A 14,205-nucleotide genomic window follows, 5' to 3' on the forward strand; every position below is an offset into this window, starting at 1 on the left:
TCAATACGCCTGAGGGATGGGATGCCATCCAGAGGGACCAGGACAAGCTGGAGAAAAGGGCCTGTGTGAACCTCATGAGGTTCAACAAGGACAAGTGCAGGGTCCTGCACACGGGTCGGGGCAATCCCAAGCACAAATACAGGCTGGGCGGAGAATGGATAGAGAGCAGCTCTGAGGAGAAAGACTTGGGGGTGTTGGTTGATGAGAAGCTCAACATGAGCTGGCAATGTGCGCTTGCAGCCCAGAAAGCCAACCGCATCCTGGGCTGCATCAAAAGAAGCGTGGCCAGCAGGGCGAGGGAGGTGATTCTGCCCCTCCACTCTGCTCTGGTGAGACCCCACCTGCAGTACTGCGTCCAGCTCTGGAGTCTTCAGCACAGGAAGGACATGGACCTGTTGGAGCGGGTCCAGAGAAGGGCCACAAAGATGATCAGAGGGCTGGAGCACCTCTCCTATGAGGAAAGGCTGAGAGAGCTGGGGTTGTTCAGCCTGGAGAAGAGGAGGCTGCGAGGTGACCTTATTACAGCCTTCCAGTACTTAAAGGGGGCCTACAAGAAAGATGGGAATAGTCTTTTTAGCAAGGCCTACTGCGATAGGACAAGGGGTAATGGTTGTAAACTAAAGGAGGGTAGATTTTGACTAAACACAAGGAGAAAGTTTTTCATGATGAGGGTGATGAAACACTGGAGTGGGTTGCCCAGAGAGGTGGTAGATGCCCCATCCTTGGAAACATTCAAGGACAGGCCAGATGGGGCCCTGAGCAACCTGGTCTAGTTGAAGATGTCCCTGCCAATTGCAGGGGGGTTGGACTAGATGACCTTTAAAGGTCCCTTCCATCTCAAAGCATTCCATGATTCTATGACTTGCCCCACTGACAATGCAATAAATTCCCAAAAAGTATTAGTGAGAAACCAATGGCTGAAATGGGATGCAGTAAAATGTTTATCTATACCACCTATCCATGATTTCTAAATTATGCCATAGAACTTCTCCCTCTAGTGTGACTTTAACTAATTACACATTTTCTGTTATGAAAAAATTGAGTAACATCTGCCCCACATAACGGGGGCATTATTATTTACAGTTGCTTCTGATCTTCTGATCACTAGACCAGCTTAACATGACCCAAAAGAAAGGAGGTAGTGCTTGTCTCTGCTTGGATGAGACCAAAGAGGAGGACTTGACATACTTTCCCAACTATTACTATTACGGCCATTTCCTAAGCAGCAACAACTGACTGTCAAGAATCCCAGACATAAAGGATGACTTAATAATAAGGTAAAGTAACAGAAATACACTCAATCTGTGTCAACCTTACCCTATATAGCCTTTATTAATTTACACATAAAATGAATTGGTATCTCAAACTTCTGAAGTGAGCGTGGAGGATCATCTTTAACCACAAAGTTAGTGAGACTATGGGGAGGCAAATGAGGTTTTACCAAAGTGAATCCTGAACTCCCACCTATCACCTTCCTGCCCATTCCGTCCTTTTAAGTTTCATCTCCTTTAAATTTGGGTAAGTGAAAAATTAGGATTAGTTTGTAAGACCATTTCAAAAATTAAATGTCAATCAGGAAACTGAATACTTCATGATGTACAGAAAATTTACCATATGAAACATTTTTCTCCTCAAATTGATAAGCCACAAATAAAAAATCTGAATGTGCACACAATGACTGAATGAAGTTAAGGCAGCCCTAACTCCTAGACACATATTTCACAGTACCTCCATCAGAAGCCTTTTTTTTTTGTTGTTAAATATATTTCCTTCTTTTTGTCACACTACCATTCATTTCATTTCATAAAGGATAATAATTAGGTGTAATGTGAAAAACACTCACGCAGTAAGGTAGGTTACAAGAAACTTGACACTTTCCATAATTACAAAAAAACTCCATGATATTGATGATGTGGCCAGTCCTGTTCATTTTGTCTGCCTCACTTTTGAAAAGAGGCATTCTCTTCTCATAGGATCTCCACACTTGAATTTTTTTTTTTTTTTTTTTTTTTTTTTTAAATCTGCAGAAATCCAAACCCTTCTCACAATGACTAACAGAATGATCCCTGAACTCAAAAGACATCCAGCTGTGTTCCATATGACTGGTACATGACACGGTCAGAAAACTTTGCTTTGGTCTGTGATAAATTATACAGAAGCAGTTTGCAAACTTATGGTCTGCAATTTAAAGGTTTTTAAATGCCAGAGAGAAGCCCGACTGCAGATGCTGATGTTTTGAAATGACAGTCAAAATTATATGACACTATTTGAATAAGTAATGAAGTAAATTCTGATAGCCCTAATAACACCGATGCAAAAAGTTAGCACCTTTGCCTACCTGAAATGCAACATTGAATGTTGAGCAAGTGGTAGTCTGAAGACATTTCAGAGACACTCTTTCACGTCGCCTTCCCCCTAAACATCTTCAGCATTTGTTAGAGCATGTACGCCAAACAACACTTTCTTTTTGTGAAACAAACCCCTTCACTGAATGCTGCTTAAAAAAAATGATGCTGCCACTAAACTCTTACCAGATTTTGAAGTTGTAAATAAAGCTCCATTGTTACCAAAAACTGGTATTGCATAAGGCTTTGTGTTATCCAGCTACTTACATCAGAACAGTCTTCCTGTGTGCAATGTAGACCCCCAAAAATTGATAAATTTAAACGAACTTGTACTACACTTATTTCACAATATATTTAAAGTATTTTTCCCTCACTGAGCAATCCATATCACAGTATCTATTTCTGCATTTCAGTAATTGAGGGAGAAATCAACTTACCCTATGTTTTTCCTTTACTTTCTTCCTGTATTCTTCTTTGTCAAATTTGTCTTCTTCCCGCAGTATCTCTTTTGCTTTATCTAAGTTGATACCATTGTCATCATCATCTTCATCTGCTTTTGCCAAACTGGATTTTTGCACAGGTGGCCACTGCTGCACTAACTGAAATATACATGTCAACAAGAAAAATAATGGTTAGAATAATCTTTTCCACATCAAAGTTTTGATGCCCTAAATATTCCAATACACTATTTTTCTAGACCAAATAAAAAGGCCGTTTGCAAAGGAAACAAACAAACAAAACTTTTGCACAATACAAAATGGGATACTTTGTTCAACATCACATTCAGTCAAAAATGAGTATTTGAAAATAATGTCTCCGTTACTCCATATTACCGTATAATAAGATTCACTTGAACTTCTTCCCATATTTTTCTCTCTTTGCCTAATGGAACGAAAAATTTATAATCCTGCTAGTCATTTTGGGAGAGAAATGATATTTGCTTTCAAGAAATGACTCTCCAAAATATATGCAACAGAACAAAACACCAGTAAATCTAAACAGTATGTTTTCATGTAAACAACCGATATTCCAACAGATTAACTGAAAGAAAATGAGATAAGCCTTCATGTCGCAGTGCACGAAAAACCATGACTGCAGGTTCGTCTTTTGGGGGGAAGCAAGGAGGACAGGTGCGGAGGGTTCTATTGGTTATTGTACAAAAACTGGATTGGAAATGTTTGATGATTCAAGTTAGACTTGCGGATGACATGCTGAACACATCCAGCTCCCTTAAATATCTGAAACTCTAAACTGAAGAAAAAGACTAACTACATATTCACCAAAAAATATGCCCACCTATCTTATGACCTTGTGGTATGAGCAGACATCATCTGGGGGTAGTCTTTGCAAAAATCATTCTTGCTTATGAATTGGTAGAATAGTAACTCTTAAAAAGAAACTATATGGTGGAAAATATAGAATGTCTTTCCGATACAAATGCAAAACCAAACATGTTTAGGACTCCCTAATGCACACAGGGTGTTATTCACCTGGATACTGATAAACCCAACCTACTGCTTCCATTTCCTTTCATAAAACGGGAGTTTGTGTACTTGTATATTCTAGGAAGATACATTTCTTAAAGGAGTTTTATTTTATCAAAGAGAAGCATGTAGAGTAGAACAGTAAAACTTTAAAGCACAGTTTTACACAGCTCAGGAAAAAAGCAGGAACAATATCCATAGATGCAAACTTTACGTTTCCTTAAATAAGTCACCCCTTCTCTATTGTGCTACTTTTCTAACTATAATCTTTGTCCTGTTTGTTTTTTTTTCCCCCCCTCCATCCCTATTCCATTTTGCTTCACTGCATGGATACATAAAACATTTGCGTATGTATTTTAGGATGAGACAACAGCTTTTGAATATCTAAAAATATCTGAAGATATAATTTCCAGTCAATGGGTCAACCTCTAAAACCTTCTAAATTTTGTCTAATGTCAGTAATTATATGGCTATACTCCCTTCACCTGCAATATAAAATGCTTTATTTTTATTTGGCCACAAAAGCAAACTGTATACTTGTAAAGGTGACCTCTCTTTCAGTTTCTGCCTTACTAAAATTAATCTAGAGAAAAAAAAGAGGCCACTTTCTTCTTAATGCTGGAAATGGAAAAACAACATACACAGCATCTGAAGCTATGAAATCAAATGTTGGAAAAGTTTATGGAGTGTGGAGACTTGCTAGTGAGGTTATCGCCACAATGAAACCCTAGAGTGACTATCATCCGCAATAGTTCTTTTCTGTATAAAATCAATACATTCTTCCAGAGGCTATTAAAAGATTCTATTAAATTACTGGCAAATTTCAATGCACTGCTACATCAGCAGCAGTAGGCGAAAATTTGATACTTCTTTAGCTTTCCTAACAACACTTTGAATAGTGAATGCTGGAAAGAAAACCAGGGACTTCCTCTAATTCCAGTACATCAACTCAAGACTTGGGGGAGCTTTGGCAAACACCTACAGGAAAATCATTTTATGTTTCTGTAAGGAAAAAATAGGCTCTTTATTCCATCTTAAATTGAAGAAAATTGGCAGAAAAGAGGTACGGTTCTGTACATCCAGTAACAGCTCTCATACAAGTATCTTAACACATACAAAGGTGAAAAGAGGTTGGTGCTCGGCATTCCTCTTTTTCACAGTGGAACTGAATTCTAAATGGAAGCTGAACAGTTTTGCAGAACTTAAACCAATTACGAAAACCACACACTTGTGAAAAACATATCTTTTTATACAGATATAAACTGTAAGTATTTTTGTCTTTATAGAAACTACAAATTCAGTTCCCACCAAAATACAGTTATTTTGAATTGATCTTACCTCTCCATCTTCAGTGAAGACTATTTTTGTGTTGACTTTAAATTTCTTCTTCAAGATTTTTTTGGCTTCTTGAGTTTTAGTTGTTTTTTTCTTCATCTTTGATTTTGATGCATTCTGTATAAAAGAAAATGACATTTCTTATGGGTTTTTTCCTAGTCACAGACTATATGCCTCAAACTCTCCTAAAAGCAATTAGATGTATTAAAATGTAATTCCTAAAACACATGACTAAGAGTAATTTCCAGTAAAAATTAGCTAACAGGTCTTTTGACAAAAGTGTTTCAAACAGGCCATATCATGAGGAACTCATTTGCTCTATTAACAATTCAGCATAACTTAAATCCTATCAGCAGCGGGACACCTGACTCATTCAAATCTCACTCACGTTTTTGGGACAAGGACAGTAGATTCACCAGCTTATGCTGTTAGCAAGCCTCATCAGATAAGAAATCCAGTATAACTGACTGAAGCCATTAGCCACAACTGATCAGATACCACTTTCATCTCAGTTGTCATCACACTGTCCCCAGGCACCGCAGCATACCAGTTTGAGTTATTTCTGTGTCAATGAAGGGCACAAGTGGCCATGCAAGAACCTTCCTATTTCATAACTCGTCCCTTGCAGTCCCATCAGGGTGCAGAACATGAGTGCTACAAAATGTTTACCAAACTTAGCATTAAATAACACTTAGAATCACAGAAGTTATTAGCATCATAGGAAAAAAGATATAGTGAAACAAAGTGATGAAGACACCAGGGAAACTAATAAATGAGTCAGCAGAGAATGTGAAATCCAGACATTAACACTGTTTCCAACAGGCTGAGGTTGTTCTTTCCTAGCTACCACTGAGGAAGCAATATTGACCAGAAAAAGCAAATATTATCAGCAAAACAGCATCCCTGTATAAAACACACTGATACTAAAGTTGCATTTATTTTCTCTGTGCGCAATCTTGCTGTTAGAAAGAAGACTCGAAGAGGTCACTTCTATTTTTGACAGAGATTCTGGATTTATCCAGAGTATGTTCACATTTTGGAGGTAGTTTGCAACTCTGGGAGGACCATTTTAATTACTTCTGTAAAATGCAGTGGAAAAATCAATTGTCACATCCACAGAAGGCCCGCATAGGTTTCACAGAGCCACCCATCTGGTGGTAACATCACAGAACCAAAGAACGTGGAGATTCCAGACCTCCAGCTCTTTTTCCCCGAGAGCTCTCCTTTCAAGGACAAAGGCCATATGTGTTCAGGCATCTAAAGGGACACAATACACACAGAGGACATTTTAAGCAGTAACTCCCATTGCAGAAAGTATTTTATGGCAAAAGATATTCCGTAGGAATACATGGAGACTCCATAGAATAAGACCCACAACTCATTCATCATCGTGTAAAGACTGCAAAGCTCCGTTACTCGGGAAAAAGTGCCTGAAAAACAGTCCACTAGACTGTCTAAACGTCTGATAAATAATAGTAAGTGGACAAAGCAACCAGAGAGAAAAAGGAAAAACTGAACTTCTTTCTCTCACTTATCTTTTTTATTTTGGTCATTTTAATCAGTTTCATGTTCTATACCAAATCCACTATAAAAGGAAGCAAAAAAAAATTAACTCAGAAAGTCACTGTCATTATGGTCAGCACACTAATGCACTGAAATATGAACTATAAAAAAGAAAAATTACAGTCTTCCTAACAGGAAAAATGGTTTGTGACAGCTACTGCACTGTGTTATCAAGTAATGACCATATCCATTATAGAAAATGGTAACTGTAGCAGCACTTATGTCCTCAGTATTGTCATGCGATTTTTGTTGCACTGTGCAGCTACAGCTGACAAGTCTTAGGCACATCTTTAACAGCTCAGAAAGCTGTGCTATTCCCTCACTCCTGTTGTTTATCCCAACAACACAAATTGTTTGAGAGTCTGCATGAGCATAAAACCCTTACCGCAAAATATGGACTACTTAGTAGAACAACAGGAATTGTCCAGAGGAAGAATTTAAAGAGAGATGTACTTCAAGGTAGTAGGATGGCACTTCTTACTACCACAATGTTGTCTTTCACCAGTTGCTTTTGGGTTTTTTTTTTGTTTGTTTGGTTGGTTCTTGTTTTTGTTTTGTTTGTTTGTTTTTTTTTAAATACAGCCAGTGCTGTTTAATATCTTCATCAATGACATAGACAGTGGGATCGAGTGCACCCTCACCAAGTCTGCAGATGACACCAAGCTGAGTGGTGCAGTCAACACGCCTGAGGGATGGGATGCCATCCAGAGGGACCAGGACAAGCTGGAGAAAAGGGCCTGTGTGAACCTCATGAGGTTCAACAAGGACAAGTGCAGGATCCTGCACTTGGGTCAAGGTAATCCCCGGTATCAGTACAGGCTGGGGGATGAAGGGATTGAGAGCAGCCCTGCCAAGGAGGACTTGGGGGTACTGATAGATGAAAAGCTGGACATGAGCCAGCAACGTGCTCTCACAGCCCAGAAGGCCAACCGCATCCTGGGCTGCATCAAAAGAAGCGTGGCCAGCAGGGCGAGGGAGGTGATTCTGCCCCTCCACTCTGCTCTGGTGAGACCCCACCTGGAGTACTGCGTCCAGCTCTGGGGTCCTCAGTACAAGAAGGACGTAGACCTGTTGGAGAGGGTCCAGAGGAGGGCCGCAAAAATGATCAGAGGGGTGGAACCCCTCTTTTATGAGGAAAGGCTGAGAGAGCTGGGGTTGTTCAGCCTGGAGAAGAGGAGGCTGCAAGGTGACCTCATTGTGGTCTTTCAAAACTTAAAGGGGGCCTACAAGAAAGATAGGGATAGTCTTTTTAGCAAGGCCTACTGCGATAGGACAAGGGGTAATGGTTGTAAACTAAAGGAGGGTAGATTTTGACTAAACACAAGGAGAAAGTTTTTCATGATGAGGGTGATGAAACACTGGAGTGGGTTGCCCAGAGAGGTGGTAGATGCCCCATCCTTGGAAACATTCAAGGACAGGCCAGATGGGGCCCTGAGCAACCTGGTCTAGTTGAAGATGTCCCTGCCAATTGCAGGGGGGTTGGACTAGATGGCCTTGAAAGGTCCCTTCCATCCCAAAGCATTCTATAAAAAATAATCCTTCATTTCTGCAGTGCCAGTATTACTGGTACCAGCATAATATGCTAATGTTAAAAAAAAAAAAAAGGTGACTGAAAGTTTCAAATTAGTACATCAATATTTCATAAAATTATATTTAAATGTCGATCTCAGCTGTTTACATTTCTTGGTTTAAAAAAGGTTTTCCAGGGTAAAAAGCACAAATATCCGATGTGCCGTCTTTGCATGCATACATAGGCAATATTTCCAGTTGTACCTTTTTCTCCCTCCCTCCTCTGTGTGATTTTGAGAAGGAAAAGTATTTTTATACTGCAAAGCAACATGGAAAAAAATGGGATAGGACAAAATTTCCAAAGAGGAGGAATAAGAGCAGGAGGAAACAAATGGGAAGCTAAATTCCCTCGCTATACGCCTAATAAGCATAGTCTAAGATCTGTGTATGAATTTGGTATATTTACAATATGCAGCATTAAGGAAAGCTAAGAGATCAGAATTTTTAAAAATATACAGGAAAGAGTATTGGCATAAAACTCTACATACCCCATAAGTACACACCCATAACTGTGGTTTTTATTAGGACACTTTCGTTGCTTTACTAAACTGAACACACTTCAAAGACAGTAGCTATCAAGGGTCCCTCACCTTCCGACACCATCTCCTGACTGACTGTCACAGTTTAAGACCAAATGGGCTCAGATACCAAAACATTTTAACCACAGATGTACGCACAATTTTACAAAGTACACGACTTCACTATTCAGTAGGAGAAGTGGTGCAGCCCAGGAGGGAGTTGGGTGGGTTGGCGCAATAGTTCCTCGCAAGGCCTCCCTGTCCCAAGGGGGAGGCTACAAGGTCCACGAGAAGAGTCAGGCAGGTCAGGTGTATATAGTCCTGGGGCTACCATGGGATCCCATAAATGCTGCTTTGGTCCTCTCCTGGGGACCTCTCACATTGTTCTGGAGTCCCTATATTGTCCTGAAGTCTTTCTTTTCTGTCACCTAAGTTTCTCCCTCTGTATGTCTCCAGTAGCATCTTTCAGAGCACCTACTTCCCACGACTCAAGAGCCTCTTCCCGTATCTCCTGCCCCTGTGGCTACCGCTCTATCTTGAACGTATCTGAGCCAGGAGTTTCTCCAAACGGCTGCAGTCTTGACGCAGGATGGGTTGTTTACATCCATTTCAGCTCATGGCCTCCTCCCACCCACACTACCCCTGCGACCCCCTCACCCAAATACCTCACGCCGCCTGTCTTTGCTTTGACCTCACCTTTGAACGGCTACATTGAAACATCAATTTCCCATCAAGCAGGGATCTGATTCATCCATTGTAAGAAGCATAACACAAATGGACAGCAGACCTCAGGCTTTCCAAATCTTCAGTGCCAGCCCCCAGTTCCCTGTGTTTTCAAGCCATTGTGCTTACTTGGTTCCCATTTTCATCTTTTGTACTAGAAGATACCCAACAATTTACAAGCAGCAGGTTGGCATTTAACCCTCATTCTTCATGGCTTCCTCTCTTTTCTTCACAATGAGTTCACCACACCAGCAGACAACACCAGCTGCTGGGGGCTGCCAGAAGATCTCCTCCATCTGTTAACCTCAAGTGCTGCAAAGAACACAACTGTGGCAGGAGCAATGACTCCTCTCTAACTGCTCAGTAAACAGCAGAAATCTGGGGTCACAGGCTTCGCAGGCAGAAGCACTGTCACATAGCAGACATGAGTTTGTCCAATATTCAGTAAAACAGGCCCTTAAGTCTCACCTTTTCTTCTGTGTGGCAACAGTTAAAGTGATCATAAGATGATCAGAATGATAATCAACCTCTTTAGAATGGTATGTAACAGTTAAGCATTAGAAGTTAAGAGTCATGTGAGTTTTTAAAAATTTTGTAATACGTAGGCTCAGCTGCAGGGCTGGGGGATTTTCTATTGTTACTAATCAAAAGCCTAAATTTCTTCTTCCTTTTGCACATGCCAGATGGCTTGCTGGATTATTTAATGAGTTAGAATAAAAACTAGCTCTTTGAAGCACAGAAAATTCAAACATTTTGATATATAATCAGAAACAATACAGCTAATATGCAAGTTCTTTCCTGTTTCTCTCAAGAAGGAGCAGGCTTTTGTTTTCTGGCTTAAAAGATCTGATATCCTTAGCTGAATCTATGACAAAGGCTCTCTAAATGAAGATACTGTCAAGTTTAAGACATAAGATTTACTATTTTTCAATTATAATTTTTTTCTGAAAAGACAGGGCATCAAACACAAACATCAGTAAATTTTGCTATTCTAATACGGAATAATTTTTCTTATTGATACAATTTTTGAAGTCAATAGTTTAGACTGAGTATGTAATCCTCAGTAACTCAGGATCAAAGCACTTACAGTCTCCTACCGTAACCAAGACAAACACATTTCCTTTGACCTTTGGAGTGTTACAAATCATCAAATGTAAAGTCTCTTTGTTTCCAACTATAGTTTCCTTTTTCATTTCAACTCAACAAGCCTGTGAAAGCAAGCACAGTATATTCACTACATAAGCTGTCTAAAGACAGGACTACATTATTGTGGTAGGGTAAAATACCAGTAGAAAGAAAAATTATAATAAATTTTCCAGTCACATTCACTATAACAAGCATTACTGCTTTTCTAGGGGTTTTGTGGCCTTTTTTTTTTTTCTCCCCCCTGTTTATACCTTACAACTCCTAGGAAGAATGGTGCTGTACCTGCAAATATTTTTCGGTCTCTCCCAACATTATTACATTACTTTACCCAGAATTCAACAGCAAGTGCCTCTGAGAAACAAAAATCAATGTGGTACTCAATTTCACACACTTGTTTTGTATTTCTTCAAGAAACTGCCCACAACAGGAGCAAGTATTATCACATTTGTATTATCACCAAGCATGTCAATCCCCCTGTCAAGCTACCGAGTTCAGACTCAGAAGTCATTCCCCACAGAATAAGACAGGGTTGCCAAACTGAAGCTACCAAACCTTAGATGAAGAGAAGGGCCGTCTTCCTCTTCATGCCATGAAGAGGATACAGACATGGTTTCCATCTGGCAGGCACTACGAAACTTTCAGAAGATTGAGTATCCTCCAACCACTAGTCTAAAGAGCCTAACCAGAAAGCATTACCTCTCAACCCCATAAACTTCCCAAACTCAGACTATGAGGCTTTGATTACCTGCAACAGAGATAGGGTTAGGAGAGAGAAATTTTCACTGCTCCTGACAAATATCTAACCACAGAAGCAGCAGTATGATACAAACTTCACACCTTACACAATTATAAAACACAGAATCATAGAATCATAGAATGGCTTGGGCTGGAAGGGACCTTAAAGATCATCTAACTCCAACCCCCCTGCCATAGGCAGGGATGCCACCCACTAGACCAGGTTGCTCAGGGCCCCTTCCAAGCTGGCCTTGACACATAAGAAGGAAAACATCAAGAGAAGCAAAATAACCAGACTTTGAAGTCCAGTCCATATTACTTCAAGCACCTACAAAACTCTGAACACCAAAAAGCTTCCTCTTAGTAATACAATTTGACTCAACAGCCATCTGCCTTCCCATTGAGTATAAAGGGCCAGAGAAGCAGAAATCCTATGATGTGGCATGACCACGAGGAGATGTATGGATGCTGCTTTCCTTCATGATCTGTGGTAGTTAGGTGGTCTCTATTTTAATTTCCAGCCCACTTCTCTGCAATGACAGCTATTTCAGTCCTTCCTGATTTCTGCTGACTGCTCATGAGCCACAGGCCACTTTGCACTGTCGTGAACACCAGAACAAGCTGGAGCCACTGAGAAGCAGCAGTGTAAAGTTCTTCAAACCATCCCTCCACTTCTACAGCACAACTCCCCCAACCTTTCCTAGGAAAACAAGCTTCCTTTGTTAATATGTGTTTGGTTTTTTTAATGTAATACAAGCGAGGTTAATTTTGCTTTCTAAGTTTTTTTCTTTTTTAATTAAATGTTAAAAATTAGGAAGCTTAAATTCACAGACACTATCCAACCAACTTGCATAGCATCTATATATGCCACTGAGCACAGCTTTTACCATGACAGTTGTGAAGATATGGAAATAGGCAGGTTGGTACTCAAAAGACAAAACCAGCAGTCCTTACATGTTGTTCTATTTGCTTCTCTATGAACTTTTAAAGCACATCAGTCAAGTATCAAGATCAACATGATCTTGAATTTTTCAAGTGGTTAAATTAAAAGGGTGGATTGATGGGGTTCTTGTTGTTTTGGGGTGTTTTTTCTTCAGGGTGTGGGTGTTTGTGTTATTTGGTTTTTTTAACTAATATCATGCAAGATTTCAACCAAGATACTGAAAAAGCACAAAGTCTAAATTATTGGTTGGTACTTCCTTAAGCAATATTACAGTTTGAACAGCTAAATTACTTGCTACATCTACGCATTATTTACTTTCTAAAGCTATTGAAAGAATGTTGATTTTGAAAGAGACCATTTTCTAGGGTAGAACAACCTACACAAGAGAACTGAACATGGCTTTTACAGTAACAGTCATGAAGATAAGGATAAATCCAGGTTGGTATTCAAAAGAAAAACAGCACTCAGCATACAGAATAGCATAGATATGAATCCTTTCAAAATCACAGCAACAGGAGAAATAAAAAATAGAGGAAATAAGAAAAGCTTTTAATAACCACTATTCAACATTGCTAACCACACTATGGACAAAGACCACAAGACCACCAGTTCACCACACTATCATTCCCATTTGAATTGCCCTTCAGATCAAAGAAATAGAAACAGGTACAAGAAACCATAGCAAAGAGAGAACTGTACTATGGCAACCACACGCTTAGATGATGCTTGCCTTTGTTTATTATTACCATTAGGACAGAAGATGACATCTGACTCTGAATTTCATTAGAGTTTTGTGTTTGGGTGCAAGAATTTGGTTAGAGAGGATGTCTTAGTAAACAACATACTATTATTTTCTATAAAACAAATTAAATTAAGTGATGAAGGTTGAAACGAACAAAACGATTAAAATCTCAATATTTAACAAAAAATGCAAGAGTGAGGATTAAAAAAACTTGCCAACTTACAACTTGCTAAAACAACTGGAATTTTCTGCAATATATTTACATTATGATCTTGGTTCTATGTTTAGACAGGTATTTGCTACAACTCCTTGTATTTTTAAAAAGGCATTTATTTAGGAGATTATTTTTACTTGTATATAGACTATGATAGAAGAAAAAAGGAGAAAGAGGTGCCACTAAATGGCTCCATGCCCAGTATTTCTCTCCAACCACAGACAAGAACCAAGCTTAAGAACAGAAATGTTTATTAAATGGTTCTTCAGTGATAAATATTACTCCCATTTCTAACTGACACACAGAGCAGTATTTATTTCTCTAGAATACTTCTAAAACACTGAAAACAACTAAAATAATTTTCTACTGAATTATTACACTTTTTCTATGAATGAATGCATATTCCATGTGACACCTGACTGTTCATTTCAGCAGCTGCTATCAAGACCTAAAATTAGGAGTTTTGGCAAAGTTTAAACAGAGATAGAGGTTGAAGTTTCTCTTCCTAGCAAGTCAGTAAAAAAAGCAAAGGTAAAAAAAAAAATGTTGATATAGCAAAATTTACATTAATTACTGAACTTATTCTTTGAATTACAACTTCAAAATCATAACCATCTAAACAACGGCAAAGACACCAGCATTTTCAACACAAACTATCTTTGCAGGACATTGGGATTCCATCAGTAGCTCTGCACTTCCAACTACGAATTTAGACGAGACAAAGGATTTTTTTTATACACACACCCCCCTCCATTCATGTTAAGAGGTTTATTTCTGCTTTAACTATTTCCTTTTGTTTCTTTACAGGTAATTTAGAAATGCCTTGGTACTATTCCTACTCCTGAAATTATTTCTGAAATACAATTCCTGTTACCCTCGCAGCAGCAT

The 14,205-nt window shown here is 39.2% G+C and overlaps 1 protein-coding gene across 2 annotated transcripts in view; it reads right to left on the bottom strand.

Annotated features, from left to right (window-relative positions):
- The window catches only part of DDX10 (DEAD-box helicase 10), a 193,139-nt gene that overhangs the window by 70,431 nt on the left and 108,503 nt on the right, over positions 1-14,205 (bottom strand). For both annotated transcript variants that reach the window (XM_087757197.1, XM_087757196.1), the window contains 2 exons: positions 5,168-5,281; positions 2,783-2,944 (listed from right to left, as the gene is read on the bottom strand). In XM_087757197.1, coding sequence (XP_087613323.1) covers positions 2,783-2,944; positions 5,168-5,281 — 276 coding nt within the window. The remainder of the gene's footprint in view (positions 1-2,782; positions 2,945-5,167; positions 5,282-14,205) is intronic.

The sequence above is a fragment of the Nipponia nippon genome, unplaced genomic scaffold, assembly GCF_047370975.1.
Source record: "Nipponia nippon isolate SJK-2023a ecotype South Korea unplaced genomic scaffold, ASM4737097v1 scaffold_2, whole genome shotgun sequence".
NCBI classification, from domain to species: domain Eukaryota; kingdom Metazoa; phylum Chordata; class Aves; order Pelecaniformes; family Threskiornithidae; genus Nipponia; species Nipponia nippon.